This window comes from Neoarius graeffei, chromosome 12 (genome assembly GCF_027579695.1).
Source record: "Neoarius graeffei isolate fNeoGra1 chromosome 12, fNeoGra1.pri, whole genome shotgun sequence".
Lineage (NCBI taxonomy): Eukaryota > Metazoa > Chordata > Actinopteri > Siluriformes > Ariidae > Neoarius > Neoarius graeffei.
In genome coordinates, this window is record NC_083580.1 from 21,561,188 (window position 1) to 21,578,096 (window position 16,909).

The window sequence follows — 16,909 nt, forward strand, 5'->3', positions numbered from 1 at the left end:
GTAAACAGAGAAATGGGGAATGAAGATGGAGTGAAATTAATATTTTGCTTTTTTAAAGAAAAAAACCCAGCTAAATATTTAATTATTGAGAAATTTGATAGTGTTGGGGAGTAGCTAGCAACAAGTAGCTTAACTAGAAACTAGTAGCTTAACTGTAAGTTTTAGTAGTGTTGCAGCAGCCAAGCTATATTCAAATTAATGTATCTTTTCTGATAAAGTATCTTTTCACCAAGTATCTATTATACTGCAGCTTCCCTTTTCACATAAGTAGCTTCAGTGTAATTAGCTACTTTTTTTAGTAGCTCACAGAGTAGCTAGCTAAAGGGTAGTTTGGCTGTAGTTTCCATCCATCCATCCATCCATCCATCCATCCATCCATCCATCCATCCATCTTCTATCGCTTATCCAGATCCGGGTCGCAGGGGTAGCAGCCTAAGCAGAGCAGCCCAGACTTCCCTCTCCCTGGCCACCTCCACCAGCTCTTCCGGGGGAATACTGAGGCGTTCCCAGGCCAGCCGAGAGATGTAATCTCTCCAGCGTGTCCTGGGTCTGCCCCAGGGTCTCCTCCTGGTGGGGCATGCCCAGAAAACCTCCCTTGAGAGGCATCCAGGGGGCATCCTAACAAGGTGCCTGAACCACCTCAACTGACTCCTTTCAATGTGGAGGAGTAGCAGTTCTACTCCGAGTCTCTCCTGAATTACCAAACTTCTCACCTTGTCTCTAAGGGAGAGCCCAGCCACCCTGCGGAGAAAACTCATTTCTACCGCTTGTATCCACAATCTCATTCTTTTGGTCACTACCCATAGCTCGTGACCACAGGTGAAAGTGGGAATGTAGATGGACCAGTAAATTGAGAGCTTTGCCTTTTGGCTCAGCTCTCTCTTTACCACAACAGATCAGTTTAGCGTCCGCATCACTGCTGACGCTGCCCCGATCCGTCTGTCCAACTCCCGCTCCCCCTTACTTTCACTCCTGAACAAAACCCCGACATACTTAAACTCCTCCACTTTAGGTAGCAACTCCCCCCTGACCCAGAGTAGGCATGGCTGAGCGCCATGGCCACGGACTTGGAGGTGCTGATCCCAATCCCAGCCGCTTCACACTCGGCTGCAAACCTTTCCAGTGCATACTGTAAGTCACAGATTGATGAAGCCAACAGGACCACATCATCCGCAAAAAGCAGACGTGATCCTGCTGCTACCAAACCGGACACCCTCCGCCCCTTGGCTGCGCCTAGAAATTCTGTCCATAAAAGTTATGAACAGAACCAGTGACAAAGGGCAGCCCTGGCAGAGTCCCACATGCACTGGGAATGAGTCTGACTTACTGCCGGCAGTGTGAACCAAACTCCTGCTCCAGTCATACAGGGTCCGAATGGCCTGCAGTAGTGGGCCCTGAACCCCATACTCCCGAAGCTGTAGTTTAGCTATTTTAAATCATGAGTAGCTTGAAGCTTGTCAACTTACAATCATAAAGTATTAAATACCTTCATGTAACATATCAAGGTCAATAAATATACATTTAAATTAACCTGAGAGAGGGACAGAGGAAGATAGTGAGCAGGGATTACATGAAATAGTGAGAATGACAGAAGCACTGAGGGAAGGAATTAATGTCATATATTAGGCTACTGATAATGTAATTTATCTCTCACAGTAGTGGAGATGGTGTGTGTGTGTGTGTGTGTGTGTGTGTGTCTTCTGACCTGTAGGGGAAGCACCACCAGTGCCACACAGATCATCACCACCACAAGCAGCTGTGAAGGCCAAATCTGAGGTGTCACATCACCAAAACCCACAGTGGAAAAAGTGACGATGCAAAAATAAAGAGCGTTAAAGAGGGAGAGACGGTTTCTCCCAGCTCGTTCCAAATGCTGTATCCCACATGTGCTGAAAGAGACACACACGCACACACGGAAATACTGTCAAACAGTAGAATTTAACCAAAAGCATTTCTGTGGACTGAAATTACAGGTATTTCAGTACCACAAACTTGCAAACAAATCACTTTGGTGAATGCATACATGCAACAACAAAGAAAAATCTACCAAAGTATCTTTAGTGAAGTCTTGCTTATTAACAGTGTAAATATTTATGGAGATAGACATTTCCATAAATTTCCATTTCCCTTGTTTGCATATCCTCTTAATGACATGCATATCTTCATATTTCATAAGTGTAAAGTCCAGTTATTTGCAATACTTTACTTTCACAATGGTACTCTGTAGTCAGAGTGGTTTGAACATAAACTTTGAATATAATTCTATTAACATTCAATAATTTTTTTTCCAAGAAATAGAGTCAAGCAAATAAATGAGAATTGACTTATAGTGCTTATTAATTTATAGCACAAAGCCACCAAGGGGGACATGGTAGTTATTTTTTTTAATGAGGCATGGCTAAAATTAATATAGTTAGGCCATGAGATACTAAAGTCATGGACATGAATTGTGTACCTTAAGCCCCTGGCTTAATATGCTGTGGGAATTTACAACCCCAAGTCAGAAAAGGTTGGGACAGTATGGAAAATGCAAATAAAAAAAGAAAGCAGTGATTTCTAAATTTACTTTGACTTGTATGTCATTGCAGACAGTTTCAACCCAAGATATTTCATGTTTTGTCTGGTCAACTTCATTTCATTTGCTAATATACATCCATTCCTGCTTTTCAGGTCTGTAACACATTCCAAAAAAGTTGGGACGGGGCAATTTAGGGCTAGTAATGAGGTAAAACAATTAAATAATGATGTGAGTTGAAACAGATGATGTTCACAGGTGACTGTAATCATGATTTGGTGCAAAATCAGTATCCAGGAAAAGCCTAGTCTTTGAGGAGCAAAGATGGGCCAAGGAATCTCAGTTTGTCAACAAATGCGTGAGAAAATTATTGAAATGTTTAAAAACAATGTTCCTCAAAGAAAGACTGGAAGGGATTTGGATATTTCGCCCTCTATGGTGTGTAATATCATTAAATGATTCAAGGAATTTAGAGGAATTTCAGTGCATAAAGGGCAAGGGCACAAGCCTAAGCTGAACACCCATGAGCTCCAATCCCTCAGATGGCACTGCATCAAGAACCGTCATTCATCTATAGCTGATATAACCACATGGGCTCGGGATTACTTTGGCAAACCTTTGTCAAGCACTACAATATGGAGTTGCATCCACAAATGCCAGTTAAAACTTTATTGTACAAAAAGGAAGCCTTATGGTGACTGTGCGCTGTCGACTTCCCTGGACTTGGAGGCATCTGGGATGGACCATCACACAGTGGAAATCTTTTATTGTGGTCAGACAAATCAGTATTCCGGGACTTTTTTGTAAGAAATTGACACTGTGCGCTCCAGACCAAAGACGAAAAAGGACCATTCAGACTGTTAGTAGCAACAAGTCCAAAAGCCAGGGTCTGTGATGGTATGGGGTTGTGTTAGTGCTCTTGGCCAAGGTAACTTACACTTCTGTGAAGGCAGCATTAATGCAGAAAAGTACATTGAGGTTTTGGAGCAACATATGCTGCCTTTCAAGGCGACATCTTTTCCAGGGATGTTTCAACAAGACAGTGCAAAGCCACATTTTGCACACATTACAAAGGCATGGTTGTGGAAGAAGAGGGTGTCTGTCCCCTCTGTCCCCAATAGAGAATGTGTAGCAAATTTTGAAAGGAAAAATATAGCAATGACCCTGTACTGTTGCACAGCTTAAGACCTGTTTGAGGGATAAATGGGACAAAATAACACCTGAAACGCTTCATCACTTGGTGTCTTCAGTCCCTAAACATCAGAAGGAATGGGAATATTAGAAAGTGGTAAACGTTTTACCGTCCCAACTTTTTTTTTGAGACGTATTGCAGCAATCAAAATTGAAATAAATGTTTATTTTGAAAAAACAAGAAAATTCATGAGGTAAAACATCAAATAATGTTCTGCTATGTTATTTTGAATTTTGGTTCATGTTGTTGTTGTGGAGACAGTGTCTGAGAGAAGGATGCTGGCTAAACTGTGTATCGCCAGTGTATCGACAATGTTTCCCACCCACTCCACAACGTGCTGGCCAATCAAAGGAGTACTTTCAGTGAAAGATTCATTCCCCCAAAATGCACCACAGAGTGCCACAGGAAGTCATTCCTGCCCGTGACCATCAAATATTTTAACCTCTCCTTCAGATATGCAGATATTCAATAGACAATTGACTATTCAATACTGCACGTGTAATAATTCCATTGTACTACATCAATCCACACTGTACTTAGGTTCATTATTTCAATTTTATATATATATTAGTGCTGTCAAGTGATTAAAATATTTAATCGCGATTAATGTTGCGACTGTCATAGTTAACTCGCGATTAATCGCAATTTAATCGCACATTTTTGTCACATGAAAAACCATTGTAATTCTCTTATCAGCATAAAAAAGTGAATGGGCTTGCTCACCGTTCGAACTACGGGGGTACTCGGGGGATCCGAGATCCCCTGAAACAGACATGAGATCCCTTGAAAACATGATTTGGGAAATGTTGGGGGGTCTCTAAAATATTGGCAAAATGATGTTTATTGACATAGCAATCGTGTGTAACGGGAAGCATTTGCATATCCGAAGTGAGCGCGCGATGGAGAGCCGTGCTCTGAGACAAGCGCAAGCACCCCCCCAAGGGAAAAAAAGGGACCCCCCGAAAATATCGGCATAGTTCGAACACTGGTTGTACCAATGTTTTTTTTTTTATTGCAGAGCATAACACGTCTTGTCACAGCCACTGCAAAGTCGGGCTGGAGCCGCCGATGGGAAAACGAAACCTAAGCCGAGCACCGTGGCTCTTCGGGGGAGGGCAGAGGACTCTGGCTGTGCGGGGCGTGGCATTACAGTCTAGCTGCTATCGTTTTTCTAAGCAAAGTCACTGTTCCAAGTTCCTGGCAGTTTCAAAAGCTTATGAAAAACCTACATCATGTCAGAGTGTTAATCTAGCGATAAAAAAATTATCGCCGTTAAAATTGAGTCAAGTTAATGCGTTAATAACGCGACATTTTTGACAGCACTAATTTATATATATATATATATATATATATATATATATATATATATATATAAAATACCTTGCTGAATGTGCAATACTAGTGTAATAACTTGTGTACCATAGCCATTATTCACTACTTATGTGTAATAATTGTAGCAATAACTATGTAATAACCTTATTTATTCCATCCATATGGCTATTTTTCCTTCCACACAGACAGTTATCTGCAATAAATATGGTTTACATTTGACATAGTTTTATATATTTTTATATACAGTACTGTGTTCTGTCTTAGACCCCCTATTTTTTCATACAAGCTTTGTTATAGATTTCTATGTTATGACTTTTACATTATCGGGTCAGTACAAAAACATTTTAGAGTTCCAAACATTCATTTTCGAGCATAAAACTAAATGTTACAGAAAAATGAATGCTGGTATCTGAGCAGCATATTACATAAGAGAGCACTTTTCACTGGGTTTTGCTGCAAAATTAAGAAACAAGCGTGACAGTCAAAGTGCCCAGAAGAACTGGGGCTGGTTCTGCGAGATGCTCAGTAAAACATACAGCTCATTTCCTTATAAAACTGCACTCATTGTACCTGAGACTGCTATTTTTATTTTTTTAAAGCTAAGGGTCATTTCACACCAAATATTGACTTTGTTTCACTTATTATAACTTACTGCTGTTTATAGTTTCTTTTATGTTGAAGCATTTCATTTCATGTGCCTAAGAGTTTTGCACAGTACTATATATCATTTTTATTTTTATATATTATTACATATTTAATATAGTTAACATATTTTTAATTTGTGATTTCTTTTCTTTACTTGAGTGTGAGCAACTGCAGATGTACTCAGTTTCTCCTTAGAAATATTAAAGTATTTCTTATTCTGACTGAATGTAATCCAGTTCAAAGATTATTCACAAATCATTGTTTTTAATTTTAATTTCAATTTCGATGTACTGTCCCAACTTCTTCTGATGTGGAGTTGTATAAAATAACTGGCTTCCAGTTAATTATTTGGCTTGAATGGACAAAATAGTCAAAAGTCGCTCAAGCTGACATAAGAATAATGGTATTTATTTTTGTCACAGTCCGGTTTCCATCAAATCCTGCGCTCTGATTGGCTGGCGACCCCAGTTACAGGCCTCTGGCGACTCGCTCGTTCACAACAACAACAAACATAGTAGCATTTTTGTCAACATTTATCTTTTTTTAATAAGATTTATTTATAAGATTATCAAAAATCTTATAAATTTTTGCCAGCATTTCTCAGGAGAATAGCATTAATTTTACATTATGGACAGTGATAACGACAGTCTTCATAGCGAAAGCGAGTTTTACTACCCTGAGGAAGAAGAAATAAAAGAAAACATTTCAGGAGAAAGCTAAAAACCTGTAACTTGCTAACGCTGAGCAAAAACATGGCTGAATCCTGAATGACTCAATTTTGTATAAATAGGGGACTACATAGGTGGCAAAATGTAGTTTTTTTCCTGCCATGGAAGTGCACTTGTATACCGAGGAGGAAGCAATTTGCATTACAGCCATGAATGAGGATTCAAAATGGCGGCTCGGCTCAGTTTTCCCTTTCGGGTGCTCTCGTTTTCTGTTAGAATTTGGTAAAGAAAAAAATAAATATATTATTTACCAGCTTAAGGTCGGTCCGTATCGTGAAATACCGTGACCTCGGCCTTGAATACTGACCTCAGCCCAGAGGCCCTCGGTCAGTACTTTCAAGACCTCGGTCACGGTATGTCATGATACGGACCTTCCAGCTGGTAAATAACATATATATATGCATGGCATATGCATTGCATGGCAAGAACACTGCAGGAGACGTTCGGAAAGAACGAGTGAATTGGCCCAATGGAGCTGCAAAGAAAGAATGGGAGATGTTTGATCGTGACACAGACCAGGTTCTGGAAGCAGCGATCGCAGGAGATGTGGGGAAGAAGTTCAAGGCCATGGCCTCGATCATCTGGAGTATGGGTGCTGATCGCTTCGGAAAGAAAGAACAGAAAGACAGAGTTAACATCCAGCCCAAGGAAAACAGACGGCTGAAGGAGATAGCAGCCCTTAGAGGCGATCTGAGGAGGCTTAAGAAGGCCTTTCGCGAAGCAATAGCAGATGAGAAATCAGCTCTCTCGGAAATTCGAGCCAGCCTGAGAGAGCGCATTAAAATCTTGCGCAGAGCTGAGTGTCACCGTAGGGACAGGAAGTGGCGGATGAAGGAAAGGGTAAACTTCACGAAGAACCCTTTCAAATACCTGTCCAAACTCTTGGGCGACAAAAGATCAGGGGAGTTGAAAGCAACAAAGGAAGAGGTGGAGGAGCACCTTCGTCAGGTCCACAGTGATCCCAGGAGGGAGGTTGGCTTAGGTGAGATGGAAAGGCTCATTAAACCTGCCGCACCAACTATTCCCTTCGAGACAAAAGACCGAGCTGGCAGGAAGTCAACAGCTTTCTCAAGAAGACCAGAGGAAAATCAGCCCCAGGTCCAAACGGCATCCCGTACAATGTCTACAAGCATTGCGAGAGGCTTAGGAAACGACTCTGGAAGCTACTGAAGGTGGCATGGCGGAAGAACTTCCTTGCTGACGAATGGTTGCTTGCCGAGGGGTGCTTCATCCCTAAGGAAGAAAATTCCGTAGGGATCAAGCAATTTCGTACCATCTCACTGCTTAATGTGGAAGCTAAGATCTTTCTAGGGATCCTGGCGAAGAGGTTGACCACCTTTTTGTTGGACAATGGGTATATTGACACTTCAGTTCAAAAAGGTGGCATGCCAGGGGTATCTGGCTGTCTCGAACACACCAGCGTAATCTCCAAGATCATTGAGGATGCAAAGAGGAACAACGGCAATCTGGCAGTCCTGTGGCTTGATTTAACTAATGCCTATGGGACGATACCCCATAAGCTAGTGGAGTTGACTCTGAAGACCTATCATATCCCAGAGCGATTCCAGAAGCTCTTGCAGAACTACTTCGACAGATTTAACATGCGTTTCACCTGCGGAGAATTCACCACGAGTTGGCAGAGGCTAGAGGTGGGCATCGTCACTGGCTGCACAATTTCAGTGATTCTGTTTTCTGCAGCGATGAACCTTCTCGTCAAGTCAGCAGAGAAGTTGCGTCGAGGTGCTGTCCTGGCAAGCGGCATGCAGATGCTGCCTATAAGAGCGTTTATGGACGACCTCACCATCACAGCAAGATCAGTGCCAGAAGGAAGATGGATTTTGGAGGACTTGATTGAGCTCATAAATTGGGCAAGAATGGAGTTCAAACCGGCAAAATCCAGAAGCCTAGTTCTGAAAAAGGGGCGTGTCCAGGAACGATTTCACTTCAAGATTGGAGAGGACATTATTCCATCTGTCCAAGAAAAACCTGTGAAGTGCTTGGGGAAGTGGTTTAGGTCAGACCTCAATGACAGACAGAGCGTGAAAGAGATGCTTAACCAAGCAGAAACCTGGATGACATCTCTGGAGAAGAGTGGTCTGCCGGGTAATTATAAGGCCTGGGGCTACCAACATGGGGTTCTCCCCAGACTGCTCTGGCCACTCCTGGTTTATGAGGTACCTGTTTCCACAGTGGAGAGGCTGGAGAGGAAGCTGAACACTTACTTGAGGAGATGGTTGGGTGTCCCAAGAAGCTTCTGCTCCATTGGCCTGTACAGCTCAGGCAGCAAGCTACAGCTGCCAATAACATCGGTGGTGGAGGAGTATAAGGTCGCAAAGATACGGCAGGCCATGATGCTACGAGATAGTAGAGATGAGAGAGTGCGGCAGGCGGGCATTGTTGTCAGAACAGGCCGGAAATGGTCAGCCAGTACAGCACTGAAGGAGGTGGAAGATCGACTGCATCATGCTGACATCATTGGGTCAGTAGCCCAGGGAAAACTTGGGCTGGGTTGCTTCACCAGAACAAGCTGGAACAAAGCCGATCCAAAGGAACGTCGAGGCTTGGTGCAAAGGGAGCTACGGAAGGCAGAGGAGGAAAGCCGGCATGTCAAGGCCGTGGCCATGAGCAAACAAGGCAGCTGGACTAAATGGGAGGGAGCGAGGGAGAGAGCTTTATCTTGGCGGGACATCTGGAGCATGGAAGGCCACCGGATTAAGTTCCTGTTGCGTTCCACATATGACGTCCTGCCGACTCCATCGAACCTCTACACCTGGGGAATGGTAGAGAGCCCGAGCTGCAAGCTCTGTGGAAGGACAGCTAACCTAGAGCATGTCCTCTCCTTGTGTCACTCAAGCCTTGCAGACGGGAAGTTCCGATGGCGACATGACCAGATCCTCGCACAGTTGGTCGATGGTGTTGAGCAGGCGAGGAAAAAGGCAAGACAGCTTTCCAGGGGGCCTCGCTTCATCCATTTTGTCAGAGCGGGAGAAAGCTCTGTAGCAGGAGGGAGGAGCAAAGGGGTCCTTGCCACAGCAAGCGACTGGGAGATGCAGGCTGACCTGAAAAAGCAGCTCAAATTCCCAGAGGAGATAGCCCACACTAGCCTGAGACCAGACATTGTACTGTGGTCTAAAGGTACCAAACAGGTGGTGCTCATAGAACTGACGGTTCCCTGGGAAGAGAGGATAGAGGAGGCATATGAGCGTAAGCTTAAAAAATATCAAGCCCTCATCCTCGAGATCCAGCATAATGGATGGAAGGCCTGGAACTTGCCGGTGGAGGTGGGCTGCAGGGGTTTTGCTGGGCGGTCGCTCTGGAGAGCCCTTGGACTGTTGGGAATTGAAGGGTCAGCTAGGAAGCAGCTGGTGGCCAACACCACCAAGCGGGCAGAAGAAGCGTCACGCTGGATTTGGATCCAAAGGGAGGTGCGGTGGTAGAGCCGGCCTACTGAAGAACTGAAGGCATAGAGTTGGGTGGCGTTCAAGCGGGGGTAGAGCCAGGATGCTGGTTCTGCCGTCGAGCCCCTCCGAGGTGTCATGGGCTTAAATCGATGAAACACCAGTGAAGGGGGGTGCCCATTTGACAACCTGCTGAAGCCAGCCAACTCTTGTCTAGTTGTGGCATGCAGTCAAGCTTCGTCTTGGCTTAGGGAGGAGGGCGCCCTGCCACGCAGAGCCCCGCTGGTGCCTTGAGGGAAGGAGAAAGAGAGAGAGCGATGCCACTGGCTCACAGATGGTGCAGGGCCGAGTACCTGTAGAGGTGAGCCAGGTGCGATACCCCTATCGTATTTTGCATATATATATATATATATATATATATATATATATATATGTTACAATGCCAGTGACTTCATTATAATCTTATGTATCACTCCAAGACTGAAATGTAACATTGTCAGTCATTTCAATGCTTAGGTTCCTGTGACTACATTGGTCTAATTGATTTCTCTGTCCCACTCATTTGAAAATAAAGAAGCTGCTACAAAATAGATTGCAAGAATCTTACTTATGGATTTAACGCTTACTTTTTAAAAATATTCCAGTAAATTTAACTTGCCATTTTTCTTTCTGTATGGTCTACTACCACCAAACAAAAACCACTCTGAATTTTCAAGGAATAAAATGATGCAACTTAATCATGCAGGTGTATTTGGCAACCTCTGTGTGGTAATGTAATAATTTGTGGCCAAAAGATGCTAAACTCTTTGCCACACTGAACCTAAGAGGTTAATATGGGTTTTTTTCAGTGTGTGTGCCCTGCTAGAGTATGTTTAGAGAGAGAAATACAGACTAACCCAGTGAAGACGAGGCAGAGCAATGTGCAGATAAGTATCAGGACCTGGTTAAACATGGCAGAGTGTGTCCTCTGGATGGCTCGATGTAAATCATTCTGAAACCCAAATGTGTTATTAAAAAAATAATTCATGTCATCTGTAAACTGCTGTAAAAAGAGTTTTCAAATATTACAAATCATTTTGGTCTTCTTAAACTCATAGTTACCAGCCGGAAACACAGTACATCTGAAATGTCAATGAATTCAAAGTCTGCAAATGTACAGAAATCTCGGATTGTTCTGTAATGCAAAAAATCAGCAGATGTTTGAGTTCTTGGTCTCTAAACGAGTGTGATACACTTCAGCAGAATTTCTGATAACATTCACATATATACACACAACCCCGATTCCAAAAAAAGTTGGGGCAAAGTACAAATTGTAAATAAAAACGGAATGCAATGATGTGGAAGTTTCAAAATTCCATATTTTATTCAGGATAGAACATAGACGACATACCAAATGTTTAAACTGAGAAAATGTATCATTTAAAGAGAAAAATTAGGTGATTTTAAATTTCATGACAACAACACATCTCAAAAAAGTTGGGACAAGGCCATGTTTACCACTGTGAGACATCCCCTTTTCTCTTTACAACAGTCTGTAAACGTCTGGGGACTGAGGAGACAAGTTGCTCAAGTTTAGGGATAGGAATGTTAACCCATTCTTGTCTAATGTAGGATTCTAGTTGTTCAACTGTCTTAGGTCTTTTTTGTCGTATCTTCCGTTTTATGATGCACCAAATGTTTTCTATGGGTGAAAGATCTGGACTGCAGGCTGGCCAGTTCAGTACCCGGACCCTTCTTCTACCCAGCCATGATGCTGTAATTGATGCAGTATGTGGTTTGGCATTGTCATGTTGGAAAATGCAAGGTCTTCCCTGAAAGAGACGTCCTCTGGATGGGAACATATGTTGCTCTAGAACCTGGATATACCTTTCAGCATTGATGGTGTCTTTCCAGATGTGTAAGCTGCCCATGCCACACGCACTAATGCAACCCCATGTTGATTCGTCTGACCACAGAACAGTTTTCCACTTTGCCACAGTCCATTTTAAATGAGCCTCGGCCCAGAGAAGACGTCTGCGCTTCTGGATCGTGTTTAGATACGGCTTCTTCTTTGAACTATAGAGTTTTAGCTGGCAACGGTGGATGGCACGGTGAATTGTGTTCACAGATAATGTTCTCTGGAAATATTCCTGAGCCCATTTTGTGATTTCCAATACAGAAGCATGCCTGTATGTGATGCAGTGCCGTCTAAGGGCCCAAAGATCACGGGCACCCAGCATGGTTTTCTGGCGTTGACCCTTACGCACAGAGATTCTTCCAGATTCTCTGAATCTTTTGATGATATTATGTACTGTAGATGATGATATGTTCAAACTCTTTGCAATTTTACACTGTCGAACTCCTTTCTGATATTGCTCCACTATTTGTCAGTGCAGAATTAGGGGGATTGGTGATCCTCTTCCCATCTTTACTTCTGAGAGCCGCTGCCACTCCAAGATGCTCTTTTTATACCCAGTCATGTTAATGACCTATTGCCAATTGACCTAATGAGTTGCAATTTGGTCCTCCAGCTGTTCCTTTTTGTACCTTTAACTTTTCCAGCCTCTTATTGTCCCTGTCCCAACTTTTTTGAGATGTGTTGCTGTCATGAAATTTCAAATGAGCCAATATTTGGCATGAAATTTCAAAATATCTCACTTTCGACATTTGATATGTTGTCCATGTTCTATTGTGAATACAATATCAGTTTTTGAGATTTGTAAATTATTGCATTCCGTTTTTATTTACAATTTGTACTTTGTCCCAACTTTTTTGGAATCGGGTTGTACATACACACACATTTTATACACACACGGGACATTGAATAACATTTTTCAATATCCCCACTCAGGTAAATTGTTTTGATACATTTGGGTACTTTTTGCTTGTGAATGTGTCTATACAATAAAAAGAACATCACACATTGGCTTGAAGATATGAAGTTTATCTTCTTGTGTTGAAAAACTCACATTAATGAAATATATCCTGGACCTGAGTGACATATTTAAATAAATTTGGCTGACGTTGCGTGGTATATCAGATATAATCCATTCAGCTAGCATGATACTGAACAGGGCAAAGACAAGTTCAATATCATACTAGCTGAATGGAATATATCTGATATACCATGAAAAAAAGCCAACTAATATTATTATTATTGTACATACACATTCTTTTTGGGTGTTCAACGCATCTTTCTCTTTCAAAATTCTCTCAAAATCTTTCGTATTTAATGACGTAAACCTGGCAGCCATGCTTGTTTACAACTTGTCATAGTCGCTCGCTAGCACAGAAGTTTTACGCCTCCGACATGTTGTCTTGACCACCATGCAATATTGTGAACCATATTCAATGCCCATTCTCCATTGGGTAGAGTGATGTAATACACAAAGGATAAGCAATATGCTAACAATATTGCATGCTATCAAACCAAATGAATGGAACCTGCTAGAAGGGAATAGAACACATGTTTTTGTTCCATGGAAGAAGTATCCTGTATGTATAACAATTCCTGATATTTCACTCTGATGACGTCACTCCCAATGTTTTCCTGCTGACTAGACGCACATTGTGGGATTTCCTCGCGAGTGACATACAGAGATTTAACACACAGTTTTGGATCTCAATGTCCCGGATGTAGCTCATATGAAAAATTTCCCAGTAAAACACTCATTATATAAGCACACACACCGATCAGCCATAACGTTATGACCACTGACAGGTGACAGAAATAACACATTATCTCATTACAGGGGTACCTGTCAAGGAGTGGGATATATTAGGCAGCAAAAGAACAGTTAGTTCTTGAAGTTGATGTGTTGGCAGCAGGAAAAACGGGCAAGCATAAGGATCTGAGCGACTTTGACAAGGGCCAAATTGTGATGGCTAGATGACTGGGTCTGAGCATTTCTAAAATGGCACATCCTGTGGGGTGTTCCTGGTATGCAGTGGTTAGTACCTACCAAAAGTGGCCCAAGGAAGAACCACCAGTGAACCGGTGACAGGGTCATGGGTGTCAAAGGCTCACTGATTCACATGGGGCAAGAAAGCTAGCCCATATGATCCAATCCCACCGAAGAGCTAGTGTAGCACAAACTGCTGAAAAAGTTAATGCTGGCTAAAACAGAAAGGTATCAGCATTAACTTTTTCAGCAGTTTGTGCTACAGTAGCTCTTCTGTGGGATTGGACTATAAACTCAACAACATATCTGGTTCTCCTGCAAGTCATCTCTAGAAATTAATGTGTGCGCTCACACTTAAAAGCAGCTCCATCTTCAAGTTCAGACTAACCCCAAATACAATGCAAAAGCACACTGAGGTTCAGTGTATGTATGCATGTTTGGACATTAGCTGGGAACAAGTTGTTGAAAAGTTTTCGGGTTGTGTTTTTTTTTTTTTTAAATGTTGTAGCCTGCTACTTGCGGTGTGTGACTCTGTCATAAGCGCTAAAGAGATTTTAATCTGAAGACATTACAGAAAAAATATAATTCATCTGCTTGAGTGCCTACACTGGTGGTCATAGAAAAAAAAACTTTTCATACATTATCCGACATGGATTTTATGGTATGCAAGTCAGTGGTTTACAACTCATCATAAAGTAATTTGGGAAAGCTGAGCTCCCTTTTCATAGCCATTTCATTTCTGCTTCTGTCTTATAGCCAAATTCAGATCATGTACTTCTGTGATGCAGGGTCTTCCTCCTCATGATGCACACTCTGTAATCCTTTCTTGGCCTGAAGAGATGGCATTTGAAGTTCAACCCCAAGTATTTGACATTGGTGCAACCTTTCTGTACACAACTTCAGAAGCTGACCATGGTAAATGGCTCAGCCTTTGATTTCATCCTTTCCAGTCAAAAGTATATTGCTCCAGATTCCTCAAACTATGGTGATGTGCAGACTTGGCAGCATGGCAATACAGAAAAAAAAACCCCAAAAAACCAGTTGATTTATGAAAGTATTTGCAAATTGACCTTTAGAGATACACAAGATTAACGCCAGACGGCATGTAAGACTTATTTCATTCAATGTCCCTTCTCAACAACAAAAAGGACTTTATAGCAAACCATTCAACAAAAACAGGAGAAAATGAACAACTACAAAGATCAGCGTTATGGTGCTAAACCATTCATGTTGGCTTCATTGTCTCGATCGGGAAGCCTGGATTCCTCAAGAATTGACTGTCTAGCTTAGTCAGCCTTAAAAGGTTTTAATGCACAAAGACCGTGCTAGGTATCTCTTTTCAGAGAGTAAAGTGTGGAATGAAAGCCCATCTTGATCCAACACCTTCCATTACAATTACAGCAATACCCATTACAACTACCTTGATTGATTGATTGATTGATTGATTGATTGATTGATTGATTGATTCCGAACAGTAAAGAAGAAAGATTTTTTTAATAAAAATTAAAAATGCAATAATCAAAACATCGTCATAACAGAATAGCGTAGCCACAAGGCAGTAACATAATAATGTTCGGAAAGGATTAGGAAGAAGTAAATAACTTATCAAATCCTAACCCTCACCGCTAATCAAACGTCACTTTCCGCCATAATAAACTATATATACAAAAGAAAACAAAAGCAACAAACAAAAAAGAAAACATACCAACATACGAAGACATACCAACATGGTATAATATCGACCAAATCAAATCATATATACAGATACTTATGTTATACATATATACAGTACATACAATACATATATACAGTACATACATATACACATACATATAACTATACACATATCCATACGTACACAGACACCCATAATATCATAATTATGCATATTATCAATACATATTATATATATAATTATGCATATATAGATATACACACACATACATACACACACACATACAGTGCTCAGCGTAAATGAGTCCACCCCCTTTGAAAAGTAACATTTTAAACCAGGGTTGTCCCGATCCGATATTAGGATCGGATCGGCCGCCGATATCAGCAAAAAATGCGCATCGGGATCGGATCGGCAGGCGCGGAAAAATTCCGATCCAGACTCCCGATCCATTTTTAAAAAAAAGTCCGCTCCGGGTTTCCCAGCGCACCGATTTAGATAATCCATTCCAGTTTTTTGCTCTGGTTTCCCCAAAATCCGGTCCGCATTTTCCAGCACACCTTCAGCACCAGCATTAGCGTCTTACAATTTACCTCAGTGGCATCTTCTACATTATCACGGCGATGTAAATTTAGCAGTAGTTTCACGGTAAAGATGTCAGCTGTGTGGGATCATTTTACCCTAAAGGACGACAAAGACGAAGAGGTGGAGTGCAACATATGCCACAATAAAGTCAGGCGTGGTGGTAAAGCTGTAAGAAGTTTTAATACAACCAACTTAATAAAGCATTTAGCAAAATACCACCATTTGAACACGAAGAGTATCTTAAAAAAACTGCAGACAAAAAGAAAGGTCCTACACAACTAACACTAGCAGATTGGGGAGTAGAAGGCATTTTTGTTTTTAAATAGTTTACAGTGTTATTTGCACTGATTTTTAAAGCCTTGGTTTACACTTGTTCAAGAGAAGAGTACTGATGCTGAGTTAATAGACTATATTATAGATACAGATAAGGTTGTTTATGTGCTTTGCTTTTTTGATACAGTTTACAGTCTTATTTGCACTTTTTACTGACCACTGATGCCATTTCTGTTTTTTTATTTATAATGCTGTCTATTTTGTGTTTATCCCTGAATAAACAGGTCAGTTTCTTGTTATCAACCATTGTGTATTATTCAAACTCACCTAATTCAGCTGGCTAGCTGTTCTCAAGAGTACTAAAACCCTTTTCAACACGAGTCTGACAACTAGGTAAGGAAGGTAAATAACTTTGAACTTTAATACATGCTCGGATAGGCCGGTATCGTATCGGCCAGTATCGGTATCGGATCGGAAGTGAAAAAAAATATCGGTATCGGATCGGAAGTGCAAAAACCTGGATCGGGACATCTCTATTTTAAACAATATCTCAATGAACACAAACAATTTCCAAAATGTTGAAAAGACAAAGTTTAATTTAACATCTGTTTAACTTATGACGTGAAAGTAAGGTTAATAATATAAACTTAGATTACTGTACACATTTTTCAGTTTTACTCAAATTAGG

The 16,909-nt window shown here is 41.5% G+C and overlaps 1 protein-coding gene across 1 annotated transcript in view; it reads right to left on the minus strand.

Moving 5' to 3' along the window:
- The window catches only part of kcnt1a (potassium sodium-activated channel subfamily T member 1a), a 193,863-nt gene that overhangs the window by 103,602 nt on the left and 73,352 nt on the right, over positions 1-16,909 (minus strand). The window contains exons 11-12 of the mRNA XM_060936623.1: positions 10,707-10,801; positions 1,706-1,889 (exon numbers count right to left, since the gene is read on the minus strand). Of these exons, the coding sequence (XP_060792606.1) occupies positions 1,706-1,889; positions 10,707-10,801 (279 nt within the window). The remainder of the gene's footprint in view (positions 1-1,705; positions 1,890-10,706; positions 10,802-16,909) is intronic.